The sequence below is a fragment of the Hyperolius riggenbachi genome, chromosome 1 (assembly GCF_040937935.1).
Source record: "Hyperolius riggenbachi isolate aHypRig1 chromosome 1, aHypRig1.pri, whole genome shotgun sequence".
In the NCBI taxonomy this organism is placed as follows: Eukaryota; Metazoa; Chordata; class Amphibia; order Anura; family Hyperoliidae; genus Hyperolius; species Hyperolius riggenbachi.
This window is the reverse complement of record NC_090646.1, coordinates 215,137,759-215,159,313: the sequence shown is the minus strand read 5'-3', so window position 1 is coordinate 215,159,313 and position 21,555 is coordinate 215,137,759. Positions and strand designations below refer to the sequence as shown.

At 42.2% G+C, this 21,555-nt stretch overlaps 1 protein-coding gene across 3 annotated transcripts in view; it reads right to left on the bottom strand.

Moving 5' to 3' along the window:
• TRPC3 (transient receptor potential cation channel subfamily C member 3) overlaps window positions 1-21,555 on the bottom strand; it is a 277,797-nt gene that overhangs the window by 33,091 nt on the left and 223,151 nt on the right. For all 3 annotated transcript variants that reach the window (XM_068280305.1, XM_068280297.1, XM_068280310.1), the window contains exons 7-8: window positions 8,819-9,083; window positions 11-206 (exon numbers count right to left, since the gene is read on the bottom strand). In XM_068280305.1, coding sequence (XP_068136406.1) covers window positions 11-206; window positions 8,819-9,083 — 461 coding nt within the window. The remainder of the gene's footprint in view (window positions 1-10; window positions 207-8,818; window positions 9,084-21,555) is intronic.

The following is a 21,555-nucleotide window of genomic DNA, read 5'->3' as shown; positions in this document are numbered from 1 at the left end:
CTTGATTTACCTCAATTTCTTGATAGGAGCTGTTTATCATGGCAATCAACATATTCAGAAGAACAACCACCATTGTCACATTGTAGATTCCATAGAGGACATAACCAATGTTCTCTATAAACTTGTGATCATATTTCAGAACCACAGAGGTTACCTCAGACAAGCCGAATATGGACCAGAACAAGGTTTTAAAACTCTCTTCCACACTTTAGGAACAAAAGAACAGAGAACAGCAGCTTAGTCATTTTGCTTGTTTTAGGACATAGTAAAAAGTTACATTACTTCTAAATTCCCTCATACATATAAAGATAATACACTGGGTGGGTGATTCACTAAACTGGTGATGGCACATTTACAAAGCTAAGCATGGGCAGTTGGGCACAGGAATCCAAGTTATTCCTGGCTGTTATCAGAGTCCCATACATACAGTACAGTGCAGATAATGTAAAACATTTTTGCTGAAATTTTTATTTGTTAAAAAAAAATCTGTATTTTTTCATGGTATAATAAAAGAAAAAAAAAGTGTGACGCCTCTCCAAGCCTTCCTAAAGGGAACCTGAAGTGAGAGGTATGTGGAGGCTGCCATATTTATTTCCTTTTAAGCAATACCAGTTGCCTGGCTGTCCTGCTGATCCTCTGCCACTAATACTTTTAGTCCTGAACAAGCATATGCAGATCGGGTGTTTCTGCCATTTTTGTTAAATCTGACAAGAGTAGCTGCATGCTTGTTTCTGATGTGATTCAAACACTGCTGCAGCCAAATATACCAGCATTGCTGCCAGGCAACTGATATTTTTTAAAGGGAAATACATATGGCAGCCTCCTTGTACTTCTTGCTTCAGGTTCCCTTTAACCCCTTGCTACCTGTGCTGGCTGGTATGGAATTCAGAGCCCATGGAGCCTTTTCAGCAATGGTCTATAACAGAGGGAATTCTTCTAGGCAAACCCTCCCCACTTTGAAAAGAACCCTTGTTAATAATAATGCTAACATTTGTATAGTGCTTTTCTCCTGGTGGACTCAAAGCACCTGAAAGCGGCAGCCACTAAGGGCACGCTCAATAGGCCACCCTGCAGTGTTAGGGAATCTTGACCAAGAACACCTTACTGAATAGGCACTGCCGGAGCCAGGATTGAAACTCTGGTCACATATGTCAGAGGTGGTGCCCTTAACCAGTACACTATCCAGCATGGCCCAAGAGGATGCAGGGTAGACTCTATTGGATTAACTCACTTTTTGTCACACTGTGCATGCACACAAGCAAGGCAAAGAGTGATGTCACAATGTGGGTGATGTTGGGCAAAGCCAACTCTGCTTCCATGTCAAGCTTTGTGCAGCCATGTGGATGACTGGAGCTCAACACTGGAAAATACTCCATTATGCTAACTTTAATCAGGTAACTGCTAGCACCCTGACTTACAGGGTAAATTTACTGCACTTCTCGGTGCAACATATGACTAGCTTTCAGGATGCTTTACTAATACCAATATGATATATTGACAGAGGCTACCCCTCATATTGGTTGAGTAGTGGTACACTTTTGTTTGGTTCATTTTTTTTGGGGGGGGGTTATTAAAAGTTACGTTTTAGGTACTATAGTACTGTCGAGAAGGGCAATATAGGGATTGGTTGCAATTCCATGGTTTAGAGAAATGATACTCAATTCTCCTTTTCATTAGTTTATAAGTTCCTCCATGTAACTTCATCAGTTTATCATCATTACTCGTTAGACTATCTAGTTCATCTGGTTCCAGAAAATTCAGCACATTCATAAATCTGTTACAGTCCTAGGACTTTAGGGTCCTTTCACACAGAATCCATTGCATCATGTCACAACGGACAATAACATCGCTTTTGTCTGGCCTCCCCTCTAACCATACTGCCCCACTTCAATTGGTAATGAATGCGGCAGCCAGACTGATAAATTCTTCTCACCGCAGCGCCTCTACAACTCCGCTCTGTAAAGCACTACACTGGCTCCCCATCAGCTTTAGGATCAATTTCAAAATCCTGTGCTTGGCCTACAAATCAGTGCACAAGACCTGCCCGACCTACATCTCTGATCTGGTCCACAGGCACATACCAGCCCGCCCCCTACGATCCTCCAATGACCTACACCTAGTCGCACCACGCATAACTCAGTCACATGCACGATTGCAGGACTTCACCAGGGCTGCCCCTACTGGAACTCACTCCCACCAGCCATCAGACTCGCCCCCACCTTTAATACCTTCTCAACAAGCTCTCAAGACTCACCTCTTCACGCTCGCATACCCCCCTACACCAGCACCATAATATGTTCTGTTAGACCCCCTCTCAAAAGACTTACCTGTTGTCTCCACCCCACCCTTTAGATTGTAAGCCTCTGGCAGGGCCCTCCTCCCTAATGTATCCAGCTTGATTATGCAATCTTACTCACAACCACCCCTCTTGTAGACTCGAACAGTCTCTATTTTGACCTATGACATTGTATTGTTATCATATCATTTGCATAATCTTGTTTTGTTGTGAGTTTCCGTATGTTCTACCTGTATGTTAACCCATTTATCTATTGTGCAGCGCTGCGTAATATGTTGGCGCTTTATAAATACAATAAATAATAATAATAAAATACCCAACACGATGCAATGATTTTTCTATGGTTGATTCACATTGGGTGCCTTGCTGATGACTGTTTTGTCAGACAACGTGAGCCTTTCCAGCGGCAGTGCAGCATACTTTCAATGCATAATGCAACTTTTAGCCACGGTTGCAATCTTATCAAAGTGCAACATGCGTAAACCATGTAGAATGTTATAGCAGTGATGTTAATGCCAGGGTGCACATGATACGATTTTCCCTCCAGGTCAAAGGCACATTTCCCATTGTTTGATAATTTCCAACATGTCTGATCTGCTTCCGATTAGAGAAAATCAATTTGGCGATTAGTACTATACAAAATTGATCCTTTTCTCGGTCGGAAGCAAATTGGACATTATAGAATAACGTGAAATTTCTCATCGATCTGATGGGAAAATTGCATTGTGTGTACCAGGCATTAAGGAGAGTGTCTGTACAGTACTGCTTTAGTATGAAATGTAGATATGGCTCCATCTCTCTACCTAGGGTATGGAATAGTGAGATTAGCTCAGTACTATGGCCCCTTTCACACTTGACATAATCTGTTGTGGTGTGATTATTCTGCTTTCGCACCACAATGGTCCCGAAAGGTTGACCCGCACGGTACTGCTGCTGTGCAACCATACAGTGAGGCATACTATCACTGCTTCTGCCACAAGATGTGGTGTTTTTTTATGACAGGACTATTCATTATTGCCATTGCAAATATGTCTACAGTGACAGTCTGGTGCAGCGATCCCCCTCTTCCCTGGGTTTACAGAAATTAATATAAGGATTCATTTATATTCACATTAATTCATCTGATTTGAGAGAACGTCTTTGACCGTATAAAAGAAATGATAATTTTCTTTCATTTATAGAAGAACTGAATGTTCGAGGCCACCAAAAGGTTCTGCATTAGAAATAAAAATTGTGGAGGAGTATAATTTTTTAACAGCAGTTTTCTTTATTAGACTGACCTCTGGGAAATCCTGTTTCTTAAGCTTAAAGCAAAAATCATAATAAAAAGAAAGTGTCAATCAAATTCCATTGATGTCTACCAAATCCTTATGCCACAAATGTCATCAAACAGGGATTTCTACTGGTCTGTGAAGCAGCATTTAAATCAGTTGGGAATTGTTGATGTTCAGTCACTATTCATTCATGTGGGACCCTTTGTGAGCCCGTGGACCATAGCATGCCAGGTCCCTGTATCCAGGGCCGGATTTGTACTTTTTACTGCCCAAGGCCCACTATCAACAGCTGCCCCTGGACCGACAGCATCCTAAACTGCCCCCCCCCACACACACACACACACACACACAGCAGGGATTACATTTTAGGCTCCTCTGAGGACAGTTAGTGATATAATGGCAATGATTACATTATAAGATCTTCTGAGGACAGTTAGTGACATTAGATTGTAAGCTCCTGGGTGAACGGCACATTCGGTGAGTGAGAGGCAGCTCAGAGATCACTGTAAGTACCCATTTGTTGCCCCTTCATCCCCCAAGTGCCAGATCTAGCTGTTGGTAGCCGCTGACCGCTATGTGCAAACTCTGTGTAGCAAAACAAATGTTTGGCAGGCTAACTGATACTGCCACCCTGCTGCCCACAGCCCGCCCTTGCTTTCCTGGTGCCCTAGACCATTGCCTTTGTGGCCTTGTCTGAAATCTGGCAATGCCTGTATCTTCTACTGCCTCTTGAAGCTTTTCAATGCTCATATTTGTTGCTAGGATGATACTAAATAGCCATCTCATTCTCTGCCGTCCCTTCCTTTTGCCCTCAATCTTTCACTGCTTCAGGGTCTTCTCCAATGAGTCCCGCCTGTCAGGGTTAATATCTTTAAGGATTGACTGATTGAATCTTCTTGTAGTCCAAGGAACTCTCAAAATAACAATTTGAAGGAATCAGTTCTTTGGCGCTCAGCCTTCCTTAAGAAACAACTCTCACAACCATACATTACTACTGGAAAAACCATGGCTTTGACTATACAAACCATTGTTGACAAGGGTCTCTATTCACAAAGGGCAGGGCGGTAAAATAATTGTCTTCGGTAAAATACCTCATCAGGTATTTTACACTTTTTTTCCAAATTCCCTCATGAAGCAGAAGTTTGGTAACGTACCGAACAAACATGCCTCAGTTCACTAATTCCTGTGCGGTGTCACTTACCAGCATGTAGCAGGTCAGCGGGCAGGCAGGAGAGCTGTGTGTAGGACTCGGAGGTTTTCCCTACAGTGCAACCCTGTTATCCCTTTAGATGTGCTGCAGCCAGCAGGGGGAGGCCTTCTGGATGCAACAAAACAAATAAGCACATCTAAAGGGATGCAGGGATGCCTTTTGAAAATTTCCCTCCTCTGCTTTGCTACACTGAAAGTCCCACCCGATTACCCTTCGCTTCAAATCAGCAGAAGAGGCAGGGTTGTGTGGTCCTCCCTATTTGTTGCCTAGCTCTCCCCAAAGGCTGTCTGTCAAATCTACCGCACAGAGACAGCATGAGGAGAGCAAGTTATCGGCTGCTGTGAGCTGGAGAAAATTACCAAACATACATGGCTGGTAAACTTAATGCGGAAATCTTTGTGCTTTGCAGTTTCTTGGCATTTCTTGAGGCAATTACCGCACAAATTGGTTATTTACCTCACTAGTCGGTAATGTTTATTTTCTTTGCAGTGATGGGTTTGGTGAATTGGAATGTGGGAAGGTAATTGGTAAAATCAACTGTTTTTAGCATTACCGAATGGGGTCATGCTTTGCAAATAGAGCCCAAGGTGACATCTTTGCTTTTCAATTGGGACTATAGAACTTCTAATAAATTAATCAGCCATATCGCAACATTTATAAGGTATAATGCTGGGCATACACGGTACGTTTTTGCCCGTGTAATGGAGCCGCTGGCTCAATTCCGATGCGTCCCCGCTCTTCCCCGCAGGCGCCCGGATCGATTCCCGCTCGTCCCCGCGGGCGCTTCTTATTTTGTTTTCATTTTTTACCATTGTCCTGCCCGCAGTATCGAGCAGGGAATCGATCCGGCGGGTGATCGGACACGTCGGAAATGTACCGTGTATTCCCAGCATAAGGGGCCTGATGCGGGAAAGTGTGGTAATATTGCTATGCACAGACATTGCAGGGCAATATTACCCTTACTACAGGCACTGTGTACCGTGCTGTAATGCGGCCCACAGTACTCGACTAATGCGACTGTTCCTAAGGTATCATGCACTACTAACGGTAATGCTCATTAGTAATGCGTGTTACCATAGCAATTGGCGCACTAGTGAAGTACTGCAGGTCACGCTATTAGCTTATCTCACAGTGCACAATGCTGGTAGTAAGGGTAATATTGCCATGCAATGTCTGTGCAAGGCAAAATTACTGTGTTTTCCTGCATCAGGCTAAATATGTCTTAAATTTACTTTTCACTTTTTTGTCAGTGATAATGGGGCTCATTCAAGACACCCTACTAAAATTGTTGTGCATAAAGTGCACGGCAATTACATAGGTGCTTACGCTAGTAGCATAGTGTGCGTTGTGCAAACTCTGCCATTTCCATTATGTACGCGTGCATTGCAAGTATAACTCCCATTACGCAAATGGTGTAAGGTTTGTTATAGATGGAACACACTCACTGTGTTGATACTGTATATGAGTTGTGCTATGTGATCAATAGACATTATGCTACTGGTGTAAATTCCTGTGACATTGACGAGCACTATGTACCCACAGCAATTTTACTGGGGTTTCGTGAATCAATCCTAGCAACTGTAGAACAAACAATGTGAGGTCTCCCCAGAGATTTTAACCTAACTACGGACCATCCCCGGTGGTGAGTGGGGGCAGCAGAAGAGTAAACAGGAAATTTAGGTGCATAGCATTACTGGGTGCCACCAAAGACCATAATTTACAGCTATGGTGATGCATACTGGACATGGAGCTCCTGCCCTCTGCAGACAGAGTTTGGCTATTATATAACCAAACTTCATCTGTCTTTGGAGTTAGAGCACAATGTACAGTATATGTGATGCTAGAAAAAATTGAGGGCAAAAGAAGAAGAGGCCATCAGAGACTAAGATGGATAGACAATATATGTGAGGCTATGAACATTCCTATGTAACAGCTGAAGCAGTGATTGACAAACACATCTGGCATGCAAAAGTTCATATGGTCGCAAAGAGTTGACTAAACAAATAAGGCGGAGGAGTGTGAGAGTTAGGTTAGGGAAGGCGATAGTAGAATATTAATAATATTACCTATATTCTACTATTGGCAATATCCTGCACTCAAATTTCCTGATGTCTTTTTTGTATGAACGTGAAAAAAGAGCTTGTGAATCAATCCCTATGATGCTTACTTGGCTGTTGTGCTAATCTTCTGCTTTTAAAATCATCTGGATCACTAGTTTAGAACAAATACGCAGATATTTTTAGTTCTGATTCTACCAGATGCATGCATCTTCCAAGTTTATATATAATATGAAATATACTGTATATAATATGAAAGCTAGCCCTATTTTTCATATATTTTCCAAGGGTATAAAGATGGTAGATTACACATTCCTCTCCCTTCAGATAGGAATGTAGTAGCTATTGCAGTCATGATGAACAGTAATAAAGTAAATGTATCTGCTTTTACAGCCCTCATTTACATGCATGTGCACATAGGTTAATGAACATGACATCATAATACAATTTCATAACTCTGATCTTTTCATCTCATCAAATGAATAGAGCCACCTTATTTATTCTGTATTGAGATAACTATGACCCAGGCAAATGTATCGCTATAAAAATAGAATGCCGCAAAGTGCCAATGTGTAGATGGGGATGGTAAGTGCAAAGCAGTCAGTTACACTAATTTTCATGGTCACAGTTAGGAGACTGAGAACATTAGTCCTGCCGCTGTCCATTGTTCTGATGGCTTCTGTGTTGGATTTTAGTGTTATTTACACTCAGATAGGCACCCTGTATAACAGATTAGAACTCCTTACTGAAGGAAAACATGCAGACATAAATCATACACAACCATCAGGAAGTGCAGCTTGCTTAAAACAGAGAGAATACAGCATGAATACAGGAAATGACAATCCCATTCAGATCACCATCACGTATTACACACAGTGACATCTTGTGGCTGTTTTACTATACTGCAGTTCAAGGTAACTATGTTGTCAAATCTCTAATATTCTGCAGCTTATTTCTATATGCTATCCTGGTTAAGAAGGTATCCCACACAGACTGGATAGGCTAACTACCTTGGTTATTTTGTATTGGGTAAATTTCACATCAAAACTAGGTAAATACTGACAAGTCTACCAACTTCTGCCGCTGTGAATAAGACATCCAGCTTGTTGATGATTTACAGTATGATGCTCTATTCCCCTTATACACTTTTAAAGCTCTGTACATTGGGATTTAAGAATTCCGCCATATATCTTCAATATGTAGAATGCTTCAAATGTATGTTGCACATTGGCTAGTGTTGTGCAGAACATTCTCCTAACATTCAGATATTGCTCACCCAATACATTATTATTATTTTTTATTTATATAGCGCCAACGTATTCCGCAGCACAGCACAGCAACAAATGAAGGCCACAAGCTGCTGATCAGTCATCTCTCAGCAGATTAATTAGCACAGCTTCTGGGTTTGTGAAAATTAGTATGTTAGGAAAACCATCCACCCTGATAGTGAGAAATAGAAACAGGGAGTATACTGGGAGAGTTCTTAGAGCCATCTCAAAGTACTGGCCACTAAATGGTGGCCATGGATGTAAATAGTCTGCACACTGACTACAAAATAAATATCTTTTATTGTGTCATACACCAGATATCCATCTGATCAGCAATGTCCCTTATGGGGCCAAGATAGGTTCCCTTTATCATGGGACAGAACAGTGGCCGCTCTAAAAAATATAAAGCAGACCCGCCATGACCCAAAATCGTCGTTAGTAATCAGATGGATATCTGACATATGACACAATAACAGATATTTACTTTGTACTCAGTGTGCGGACCCTCTGGATTTGTTCTATTGCTAATTACCGGTCCAACACCTGGGAATCCTAAGTGGTGTGTGACCTCACTGCTGCATTCTGGCCATAGATGTAAATGTAACTCAAGGTTTGACTATTACCTACCCTGTATCTAGATTATTTTTTTTCCTTTAATGGAAAACAACAACAACAAAATACAATATGTAGTTTATAGTAGAAATAGTACGTACGTTGTGAAGGCAGAATTTACTTTTGCTCCCAGGTAATATGAATATAGGATAAACATCCCGATCATGAAAGCAAGAAAGACCATAATGAAGAGGACCATGAACTTAAAGATGTCCTTCACTGTTCTCCCAAGAGATATCTGTAGCGGTCCAAAGCTTTCATTGGCCGGTAGGATGTAGGCGATGCGGGAGAAGCTGAGCACAACCGCTATAGCATATAGACCTTCAGATATGATCTGTGGATCAGACGGCAGCCATTTATCTCTGGCTGAAAGAAAGCAAAAACATGGTAAATAACTATAATAAATTATATATGGTTCCAAGGCGATTTGTGTCTTCAGAGATGAATGAGGTGATACATCAAATTATTCCTTCTAGTTTACATTCGGAGAATGCACAAGGTTAGGCACTATGGGATTTCCAGTAACAGCCTGGAGATTTATGATATGCTTGTTTACATTAAATTCCACATACAACAAATTAAAATATATTAGCTCTTTTGATTTATGTCACAGTAGCGCCTGTATGCATCAATTTTACTAGTTTTTCAGTTAGAAAAAGCGATTAAAAGGGCAGATGAAAAAAAATGATATAAAGGAAATGTAGAACAATTGCAAAGGTCTCTGTGCTACCATTTTCAAGTGCTCATAACTACTAGTAGCACATAAATCTGTCACACTGTGAATTACAGTGACTTCTCTACACTCTCTCTATTGCCTGTGAGGAGGGGATGAACCAGTCTCATTCCTGTCTCCTTCTAATCTCTACATCAGTTACTGCACATCTGAGAGTGGTAAAGAGGAAAAGAGGATCTCATGAAAAGACATGTATGGTTTTATATCTTTTCAATCTGGTTTAGTTAATATATTGATCAAGAAAATTGGTTCAAGTCAATGAAACACCTTTGATATTGATCTGGTCAGTTAGGGGGTTATTAATTAGTTTCAGCTGCTTGGGTGTTCATGGAATTATCAACAGGGTCAACAATTTGACCCAGCAAGGTATACATACGAATGGTTTAACAGTTAGAGGCCAATGACAATTTTCCCTCCTCGCTATATTTCACTATATTTGTGTAAGCTATAGTCAGTGTCACTACTGGTAGCAGGAGGTGATGCATTAACCCTGCAGAGGCTGCACAGGTAGTCCAACTCCTCCAGGATAGCACATTAATATATGTCATTGACAGAAGGTTTGCTCTGTGTCCCAGCACAGTCACAAGGGCATGAAGCAAAATCCAGGAGACAGCCAGTTACTCCAAGAGAGCTGGGCAGGGTAGTATAAGGTCCTTAAAGGATACCCGAAGTGGCGTGTGACATGATGAGATAGACATGTGTATGTACAGTGCCAAGCACACAAATACCTATGCTGTGTTCCTTTTTTACTTTCTCTGCCTGAAAGAGTTAAATATTAGGTATGTAGGTGGCTGACTCAGACAGGAAGTGACTACAGTGCGACCCTTACTGATAAGAAATTCCAACTATAAAACATTTTCCTAGAAGAAAATGGCTTCTGAGATTAGGAAAGAGATTTAAAGGTTCAATAGTTCATAGATTTTAGCTCTGACATACTTCAATGAATGTGTCATTGAGCAAAAACAATAAAACAGTTACAACTTAAAAAGTAGATTTAAACATAAAATAAAACTGTGAAATATCTTAAAAAGTCATTTTTAGGAGAAGGAAGATAGATACAATTGTTTATTTCATTTAACTTGTTTTCGCTTTGGGTGTCCTTTAACCTATTAGCAGGACCAGGAGAACAGAGGCGCCAAAAGGATAAAAGGAAGCTAAATGAGGACAACAAGGAGGAGGTAAGTCCACCACTACCTCCTCTATTTACCAAGAATTTGGTTTTTAAGCTCATTTAGCTTCCTTTTATCCTTTTGACGCCTCTGTTCTCCTGCATAATATTGAGTCCACCCTGGGTGGAGGGTTGAACCCCCTTTTTCTCATCTACAGAGAGCGACTTCTTGTTCCTGAGTGGGGTCGGGAAAATCTCCCCTCCTGCCTTTACAGTGGTTGCCTAATGGTAACCCTGGTTTGTGAGTATTAATATTTACTCTATCTAGTAACCATTTACCAGTACATATTACACTATTGGGGCTCTTGGTGTTCCTTGTTTTTATTAGCAGGACCAGTATTTGCTCCATTATGCAAGGAGGAACAGAACAGAGCACTACAAAATGACCTCTAGCAGGCCACTGATGTAAATATCTCTGACCAAACAATCAGAAACAGACTCAATGAGGGTAGCCTGAGGGTCCAAAGCCCTCCAGTGGGCATTTGCTATAAAATACCAGAAGCCGTGAGGAACACATTAAACTGATACTGCAGGTTGCCCTAATTGCCCATTGTAGCTATAGCTGCACCAATAAAAGGGGCCACAAGCCGCACAGAATGTGCTAAGTTAAGCTGTTTCAGCTTAGACACATATTAACCTTTTGTGCGGGTCATAAACTTATACTATGCACTGTTAGCAGTAGTGAGTTCAGGCAAATGCACTGTTTTACAATTCACAACCTGTATTTATAATTAAGTAAATAACAGCAGGAGGAGTGTTACCAAATTGCCTAAAATTCCAGGTAACAAATGGCTTGATATGTTCCTTAAACCTGGTTCACACATTACATTTTGAATGGCCAATCATTGACCAATTTTAGCACTTGTGTGTAATATGAGTTTACAATCTGTTCATAGTATTCAAAATCAATTGGCCCTCATGCAACATGGAGATGGTAAAATTGGCCAATCATTGACCAATCAAAATTAAAGGTGTGTACCAAGCTTTACTGTGTGCACAGAGAAGACAGGTGCATTTTTAAAGCATATACCAGATGGAGAAATAAATAGTAACAAGATATAGGAATTTACATGCTATGCTCAGTTTCTTCTGATGTTCTCCATGACTCTGATTAGGTTGGAATCCATACACACAAGTTCATGCTCTGATAGCTTCTCAGGGCGTTAAAATAGACAATCTAAAATCTACACAATGAACCTTGCAAAGGACATATACTATTTTATGTTGCAGTGGAGATCATCTGTTATTAATTTTAATGATGATGGCATAAATAAACATGTTTCTACTTGTCCTTTATCAGTTATTCAGTATTCATTCAGAATATCCAATCTGCTTCTGTGCAGCACTTTCCTGGACAAAGCATTATTTGTATTATTGACCTTGACTTTCCTCCAGCATCATCCATCTCATGGCTGACAATATACCAATCGCATTTTTAGCATCCATAAAAAGCAAACTTTTCTGTTTGTTGCCTTTGTCATTGGTTCGCTGCAATGTACTGTTAATGCATTGTTTATTTAAAGTAACAGTAATCTATCCAATCTTTATTTATATCTGATTGGTCATGATGAACCATATTGATCAACTGTTCTTGCCAAGGAATATATATGTTGAATGATCATATGCAATTTGCAAAATGTGGACACAGATACAGTGGTGTGTGACAGTTTGGGCAACCTCGTTAATTGTCATGATTTTCCTGTATAAATTGTTGGTTGTTATGATAAAAAATGTCAGTTAAATATATCATATAGGAGACACACAGTGATATTTGAGCAGTGAAATGAAGTTTATTGGATTTACATAAAGTGCGCAATAATTGTTTAAATAAAATTAGGCAGGTACATTAATTTCTGCACTGTTGTCATTTTATTGATTCCAAAACCTTTAGAACTAATTATTGGAACTCAAATTGGCTTGGTAAGCTCAGTGACCCCAGACCTACATACACAGGTGAAACCAATTGTGAGAAAGAGTATTTAAGAGGGTCATTTGTAAGTTTTCCTCCTCTTTTAATTTTCTCCGAAGAGTAGCAACATGGGGTCTCAAAACAACTCTCAAATGACCTGAAGACAAAGATAATTCACCATCATGGTTTAGGGGATGGATACAGAAAGCTGTCTCAGAGATTTAAGCTGTCTGTTTCCACAGTCAGTAGCGTTCCTACCTAAGGGCGCAGGGGGGCGTGGCGCACCGGGTGCCAGACAGCCAGGGGGGTGTCGCCACGACCCCCCTACACCTGACTAAGGAGGGGAAGAGCAGTGCCTCTTCTGCGCCTCCAATCGTTGGAGGCACAGTAGAGGCACGTGACGGCGACGCAGAGTTCCAGGCTGATACGCGGAAAGAACGTGAGTATTCTCCGCGCCAGCCTGCTCGCTGCCCACTGCCCCCGGCCCGCTGCCCACAGAAGAAGAGGCAGAAGAGAGGCAGAAGGAGGAGACCAAGGTGAGGGAGGGGGGGATATTTCCCCCCTCCCCGCCGCTATCCCTGCTGTCACCCCTCTTTCTAGCTACACGGGGGGGGGGGGGGGGAGCACTATACCACCTAAACTGGGGGCCACTATACTACCTAAACTGGGGGCCACTATTCTACCTAAACTGGGGGCCACTATACTAGCTATACTGGGGGCCACTATACTGAGGGCAGCTAAACGGGGGGCCACTATACTAGCTACACTGGGGGCATCTATAGGGGCTACTATATTACCTATACTGGGGGGGGCACCATACCAGCTACAATGGAGGCAACTATACTATCTAAACTGTGGGCCACTATACTAGCTATACTGGGGCAACTATGGGGGCCACTATACTAGCTATACTGGGGCAACTATGGGGGCCACTATACTAGCTACACTGGGGGCAGCAACACTACCTACATTGGGGGCTGCCTATCCTGGGGGCAACTATACTAGCTATATTGGGGCAACTATACTACCTTCACTGGGGGCAACTAGCTACCTATACTGGGGGCAACTGCTAGCTACCTATACTGGGGGCAGTGGCGGCACCGGGGGGGGGGTGCTTTGGGTGCTGAAGCACCCCTTAAAATTCTCTAAGCACCCCCCAGCGTGAGCTGACTTTTGGCATCTGATAGATGCCGTATCAGTTCACCGCAGCGGCAGAGCAGGGCTATAGTAAAATGTCCGAAGCCCTGCTCTGGAGACTTTGGGAGTTGCTGGCTGCAGAGGATCGTGGGAGCTGCGCACTGGACGGAGGCTGGAACAGGAGCTCTGCTGCAGGTGAGTAAATGTTTTTTTTTTTTTTTAATTTATATTAGCAGCCAGGGGTAGCGTTTATGTTCTAGCCAGGTCTGCTACACGATTGAAGTGTTTTCTGGACAGGTCTGCCACACAATTGCATGTATTTTCTGGTCAAATCTGCTACATGATTGCATGTATTTTCTGGGCAAATCTGCCGACATGATTGCATGTATTTTCTGGGCAAATCTGCCGAGATGATTGCATGTATTTTCTGGGCAAATCTGCCGACATGATTGCATGTATTTTCTGGGCAAATCTGCCGACATGATTGCATGTATTTTCTGGGCAAATCTGCCGACATGATTGAACGTATTCTCTGGGCAAATCTGTAGACATGATTGCATGTATTTTCTGGGCAAATCTGCCGACATGATTGCATGTATTTTGTGGGCAAATCTGCCGACATGATTGCATGTATTTTCTGGGCAAATCTGCCGACATGATTGAATGTATTCTCTGGGCAAAACTGCAGACATGATTGCATGTATTTTCTGGGCAAATCTGCCGACATGATTGCATGTATTTTCTGGGCAAATCTGCCGACATGATTGAACGTATTCTCTGGGCAAATCTGCAGACATGATTGCATGTATTTTCTGGGCAAATCTGCAGACATGATTGAACGTATTCTCTGGGCAAATCTGCAGACATGATTGAACTTATTCTCTGGGCAAATCTGCCGACATGATTGAACGTGTTCTCTGGGCAAATCTGCACACATTACGTGTATTTTCTTGAGAAAACCTGCACAATTATGTGCATTTTCTGGGGAAAGGGTCACCAAAACTTGGGTCCACTGTCCTTGCGTTGCACTTTTAAAGGGAACCCGAGGTGAGAATAATATTGAGGCTGCCATATTTATCTCCTTTTAAGCAATACCAGTTGCCTGGCTGCCGTGCTGGTCCTCTGCCTCTAATTCTTTCAACCACAGACCCTGAACAAGCATGCTTGTTTCTAGTGTGATTCAGTTCACTACTGCAGCCAAATAGATCAGCAGGGCAACTAGTATTGTTTAAAAGGAAATAAATTTGGCAGCCTCCATATCACTCTCACCCGGGTTCACGTCAAATTACAGTTAGCTCCGCCCTCATCTGGTCATGGCCACGCCAATTCTTTTGCCGCCTTTTCTGCGACGGGGCTGGATCTTTCAACAAGACAACGACCCTAAACACTGCTCAAATTCCGCTAAGGCATTCATGCAGAGGAACAAGTACAACGTTCTGGAATAGCCATCTCAGTCCCCAGACTTGAATATAATTGAAAATCTGCGTTGTGAGTTAGGGAGCTGTCCATGCTCAGAAGCCATCAAGTCTGAATGAACTAGAGATGTTTTGTAAAGAGGAATGGTCCAAAATACCTTCAAGCAGAATCCAGACTCTCATTGCAACCTACAGAAAGCATTTAGAGGCTGTAATTTCTGCAAAAGGAGGATCTACCAAATATTGATTTCATTTCTTTTTTTTGGTGCCCAAAATTATGCACCTGCCTAACTTTGATTAAACAATTATTGCACACTTTCTGTAAATCCAATAAACTTCAATTCACTTCTCAAATATCACTGTGTGTGTCTCCTATATGATATATTTAACTGACATTTTTTATCGTAACAACCAACGATTTATACAGGAAAATCATGACGATTAACAAGGTTACCCAAACTTTCGCACCCCACTATATAATACATCTCAATGGCATCCCACTGTATTTCTGATTTTGTGTGACTTTGCTTTTGTAAATTTTCTGCATTTAAAAATTCAGATAGCAGGTCTGCTTATTATTGTGTGTGATGTATGAAAAATCACCGTGCAGCATTTTGCATACAAATGCGTAAAAAATAGAAAAAAAGATCCCCAAAACGTGCATGAATGTTCATATACAAAAAAAATAATACAAGAACTTCACTTCAAATGCAGAATCATGCATGTGGAAATCTAAAGTGACAAATGTGAATGGCCCCCTTTTTACAGACTGAATATGTGAAAGAAACTTTCATTCAGGACAGTACCTCAGCATGAATATCAGGTTTATGAGCATGAAACGTTTGTTTGCTTGCTTGCTGACTGGTATAGGTGGAGTAGGGACCCTTTCAACTTGGAGGAACCTCAATGCTGGTGAAAGGGTCCAGTACAGAAAGTTGTTTGGAAAGCCAGCTAGAGTTCCAGCTTACTTAGGGCTGGTTCATACGGACGTTTTCAGAGCGTTTACTGCCAGTGTTCGGGGCTTGGCGTTAAACGCTCCCATTCAAGTGAATGGGAGCATTTGTACCAAGCTTTTAAGCGCGTTTGCACAAACGCGGCGTTCGGGTCCCGATTTTCACTGGCGTTCAAGGAGCCCCTGGAAGCTACATGTTGCTTCCAGGGGCGGTTAACCGCGACGGGTAATGTCCCCCTAGGGGAAGAAAAAACGCGAACGCAATGCGAACGCTGCTGAAAGCCTGAACGCATCACGAACGCAACGCCAACGAACGCGACGCCTACAAACGTCCGTCTGAACCAGCCTTTGAGTGTTTTGAGTGCAGAGGGTTAATGATTGTTTGTAAAGAAACAGAAGTGAATTTTTAGTCACATAACTTGAAGGTTGAACCTCCCCCCTAATTCTCACTATAAGTTCTGGATAACTTCCATTTTGGAATGCCAAATTCTAATGCAAAAAAAAGGATATTTGGAACATATAATAGGCCTGTGGTGCATAACATTAAGTCATTGGAATGCTGTCTTCTGAGATTATTGGAGAGTAAGACAAAAAAAAACAACACAGGGACTACAGGAGCCGATCTGGTGCAATATGTTATGGAAGATAAATGTATGTTATAGAAGATGTTATGGAAGATAAATGTAGAAATAACATCCCCACTTGGCCTTTTAACTTCAGGTCTGTTTACAGCTCTCCAACAAGTGAATTTTTAAAAACAAGAAACAATTTTTCCTTTAAAGCTAATGGGAACCAGGTTTTTAACAAAAAAGTCAGATACTCACCTAAGGAGAAGGAGGCTCTGGGTCCCATAGAGCACTCCCTCTCCTCTCCCAGTGCCCACTGCTGTCCTGGCTCCCCCGTAGCGGTATTCGACCGTTTCGGTCAAATACCGCTGTCTCCCGGCCGAAGGGGGGCTTCGGAAATGCTTCGGGAGCTCGAGTGCTCCCGAAAATGGGCCGCTCTACACTGCGCATGCGCGCGCGCCCTCTATGACGCGTTCGCGTGTGCGCCGCCTGTCTTCAGGAGGACTCGGCTCCCGAAGATTTCCGAAGTCCCCTCGGCGTGGGACAAGAACGGAGGAACCAGCACAGCACCGGGGCCACCGGGAGAGGAGAGGGATGGCTCATTAGGACCGAGCCTTCCCTTTCCTTAGGTGAGTATCTGCCTTTTTTTTTTTTTACACGCGGGTTACATTAACTAATTCTGAACTCCAGTGGGGTAATAACAATATGCATAAACACGAGAGGCGCCCAAAAAAGGTTGAGGTTTGGATATAAAAAAATAAATAAATATAAAAGATGTGTTAAGTCTTTGCATACTTTAATAATCCACTAAAACTAGATTCAAACTTGTATTCAGCAAGATTTGACAACGCGTTTCACGGCCAACAGCTGCTTCATCAGCTCAGTAAACAGAGCAGAGAAAATAATCCTGCAGAGTTCACAGTACCTATATCTGCAGCATTATTTTTTGTGCACTACAGGTGGTGTTCCCTTTACGGACCAGAGCAATTTTCAACTTTCAGGCTCCTCCCAATCATTTGCTAATAACTTAATCACTACTTAAAACACCAAAATGATTTTTATCTTGTTTTTTTTGTCACCAATTAGGCTTTCTATGGGTCATACGTTTTGCTAAGAATTATTTTATTCTAAATGCACTTTAACAGGAATAATAAGAAAAAATTTAAAACATTAATTATTTCTCAGTTTTCAGCCCAAAAAACTGTGGATGCAACCCACACATTTTATTTGCCCATTGTCCCATTTATTATGTTTAAATTATGTCCCTAGTACAATGTATGGCGACAATGTTTTATTTGGAAATAAAGGTGCATTTTTTTCAGTTTTGCATCCGTTTAAACTACATCACGAATAGGCATAAATCAGGGGGAGGTTACAGAAAAATTTCTGCTACTTTGAATGTCCTAATGCACACAGTTACCTCCATCATCTGTAAGTGGAAGAAGTTCAAAACCACCAGGACTCTTCTTAGAGTTCACTGGCCATCTAAACTGTGCGATCGGGGGAGAAGGGCCTTAGTCAGGGAGGTGTGGAGAAAGGAGAAACTTCCAGAAGGACAACCATTAGGGTAGCCACTCCTTAGTAAAAGGCACATGGCAGCCTGCCTGGAGTTTGACAAAAGGCACCTGAAGGACTCAGACCATGAGAAACAAAATTATTTGGTCTGATGAGACAAAGATTTAACTCTTTGGTGTGAATGCCAGGTACCACATTTGGAGGAACCCAGGCACCGCTCATCACCAGGCCAATACCATACCTACAGTGAAGCATGGAGGTGCCAGCATCATGCTGTGGGGATGTTTTTCAGCAGCAAGAACTGGGAGACTAGCCGGACAAAGGTAAAAATGACTGCAGCAATGTACACAGACATCCTGGATGAAAACCTGATCCAGAGCGCTCTGGAACTCACACAGCCAAAGTATCAAAGGAGTGGCTTTAGGACAACTCTGTAAATGTCCTTGAGTGACCCAGCCAGAGCCCAGACTTGAATCCAATTGAACATTTCTGGAGAGTCCTTAAAATGGCTGTGCACCGATGCTTCCCATCCAACCTGAGAAAGCTTGAGAGGTGCTACAAAGAGAAAGGGGTTGAAACTGGCCAAGGATAGGTGTGCCAAACATGAGGCATCATATTCAAAAGGGCTTAAGGCTGTAGTTGCTGCCAAAGGTGCATCATGAATTTAATCCGTTTTGGAATAAAGCTGTAGGATAACAAAATGTGGAAAAAGTGATGCTCTGTGAATACTTCCTGGATGCACTGTATGTACTCCATGTGTGTTTCTTACTCTGTACAGTGCTAAGGAATATGTTGACGCTTTATAAATCAATAATGATAATAATGTGGAAAACGTTCTTTAAGCATTGAGAATATTGGAGGTAAGATGTTCCGTGATGGGGTGAGGCTATGGTAACAATAGTTATCGTTAGTAACGCTCAATACCGTAGCAATGCTTATGCTACTCTAGTACCACAGGCAGGCCCGGATTTACCTCACAGGAGCCTATAGGCAAATATGCTCTGGCACCTTAGACTTCGCTCTCCATGAACCTACAAACCCCCTCCAAACTGCACCACAAGTCTGCTGGCTGTCCCAGCTGTCACTTCTCCCTTACTTCCCTTGCCTGTCATAGGTAGCTATGAGTGCCCCTTAGTATTAGGTAGACAGAAGTACCTTCAATATTAAGTAGCTAGAGGTGCTACCAAGTATTAGGTATCCAGAGTAACCTTAGTATTAACTAGCTACAAGTGGTGTCCCTGATTGAAGGGAAATCTCATCAGTGGAATGCCAAGAGCAGGGTGAGTAACCTCTCCTTCACACTCTCATCAGGACTCTGCATAGGGAAGGAAGGAGGACGGCACTCTGGGTGAGGAGTGAGCCACCTTTCCATCATCAGGCGCCTGTAGGCACGAGCCTACAGTGCCTTATGGTAAATCCGGGGCTGACCACAGGTCGTGCTAATAGCATAACTCACAGTACATGCTGCCAGTAGTAAAGGTAATATTGTCGTCCACCAACCTCTAGAAAGGCAGTGTCACCCATGTGCTCTCCTTTGCCTGACCGAAAAAGTCAGCAAGAATCCATTTGATTTCTGCCATAAGTATATAAAGCAGAGCTGAAAACTGCTCTGCCTATATTGTACTCATGCAGCTGCTGTGAAGATGATAGTATATGTCTTGCTAAAATGCTCCAGTCTCTGTTAGATTGATGCCCAGAGCTCATGGCAGGTAATTTCAGTGTGTTTTAGTGAAACCCATGTAAATATAACAGTACATAATGAGACAGTCTAAAACTGTAGATCATCCTGGTGACATTGAAGAGATTGAAAATGTAGATAAATCTTTAACGGATGGTGAAAGCTGTACTCCAGATGGCTATAAAACAAGCACAGTAAAAGGAATACTAGGCACTCTTAATCCCTATCTAAAAACATTAACTATTTTATGCTCTTATGACGCTGTTGAAAGATTTAGAAGCCAACATACTTTTGTATTTCTCTTTTGTTGTTGTCTTTTAAAGAAGCCTGGTCACAATTTGGCTTTGCCAGAACTCTAAAGCAATGTATTGGTTTATGGTTGGTTCTGTTTACACCTTTGACTTGTGGTGTTTCAAGGCATATCTGGTGCGTAGAGTCAGCTATGTCAGAGTTGCCAGCCCCGTTACCGCATACATTTAAAAACATTGCAAGCTAAATTAGGCGCAACGTTAAATAACAATATTACTAGCAATATCGGTAAATAACAATTTAAACGCAACTTTAAATAACAAAAACGGTACATAACAATTTAATTGCGGTATTACATTATCAGTAAATTTGCCGATAATGTTGAACCTAACTATAATCCAACCTCTCCCTACTCTCACATAGAACCCTCCCATGGTGGTGCCTAACCCTAAGACCCCCCTGGTGGTGCCTAACCCTAAGACCCCCCTGGTGGTGCCTAACCCTAAGACCCCCCTGGCGGTGCCTAACCCTAAGATACCCTTGGCGGTGCCTAACCCTAAAACTCCCCTGGTGGTGCCTAACCCTAAGACCCCCCTGGTGGTGCCTAACCCTAAGACCCCCCTGGCGGTGCCTAACCCTAAGATACCCTTGGCGGTGCCTAACCCTAAAACTCCCCTGGTGGTGCCTAACCCTAAGACCCTCCTGGTGGTGCCTAACCCTAAGACCCTCCTGGTGGTGCCTAACCCTAAGACCCTCCTGGTGGTGCCTAACCCTATGACCCTCCCTGGTAGTGCCTAACCTTAACACCCTCTTCTCCCTGCTAATAATAAAATAAATTCCAATTGAATTGCAGCCGCCCGCTAAGTAGTGTAACAGCTTTCTATATATTACGATAAATAACAATTGCACCCACATATATTGATAAATAACAATTGCACCCATTTTTGGCCGCGACTCTTTCAACTGCTCCTCTGTTAGCTGCCTAATGTCATGCTAATAACAGCAGCAGTGTTATCCAGTCTAATAGTGCCAAGGTGTGCATAAAAGCATATTGTGACTGAGCGTAAGATGTGGATTTTTGTTACACAATACTCCTATACACACCAAGAACCCATCACTGTCTTTGATCAACAGGAAGCAGGTCATACATGCATCAGTCCAAAAAAAGAGAAAAAGGTCAGCTCACAAATGACCCATGTGTCAGAGAGTGCAAGGGTTCACCTGTGTATCGACGGGACTTGTAAAGTGTAGATTTCAATCCAGCACAGCTCTTTTACAGCAAATATTCTTTATTGTATAAAAGCAGATACAAGGTTGCATTAAATGCAATGCACTTGAACAGCATTTTAATGTATCCTTGTATCTGCTTTTTATACAATAAAGAAGATTTGCAGTAATAGAGCTGTGCTGGATTAAAATCTACACGGTCATACACGCATCGATTTTTCCAGCAGATTCAAACACTTTTATCATTTTGATACACACTACTGCACTATATTACACATTACCATATTCC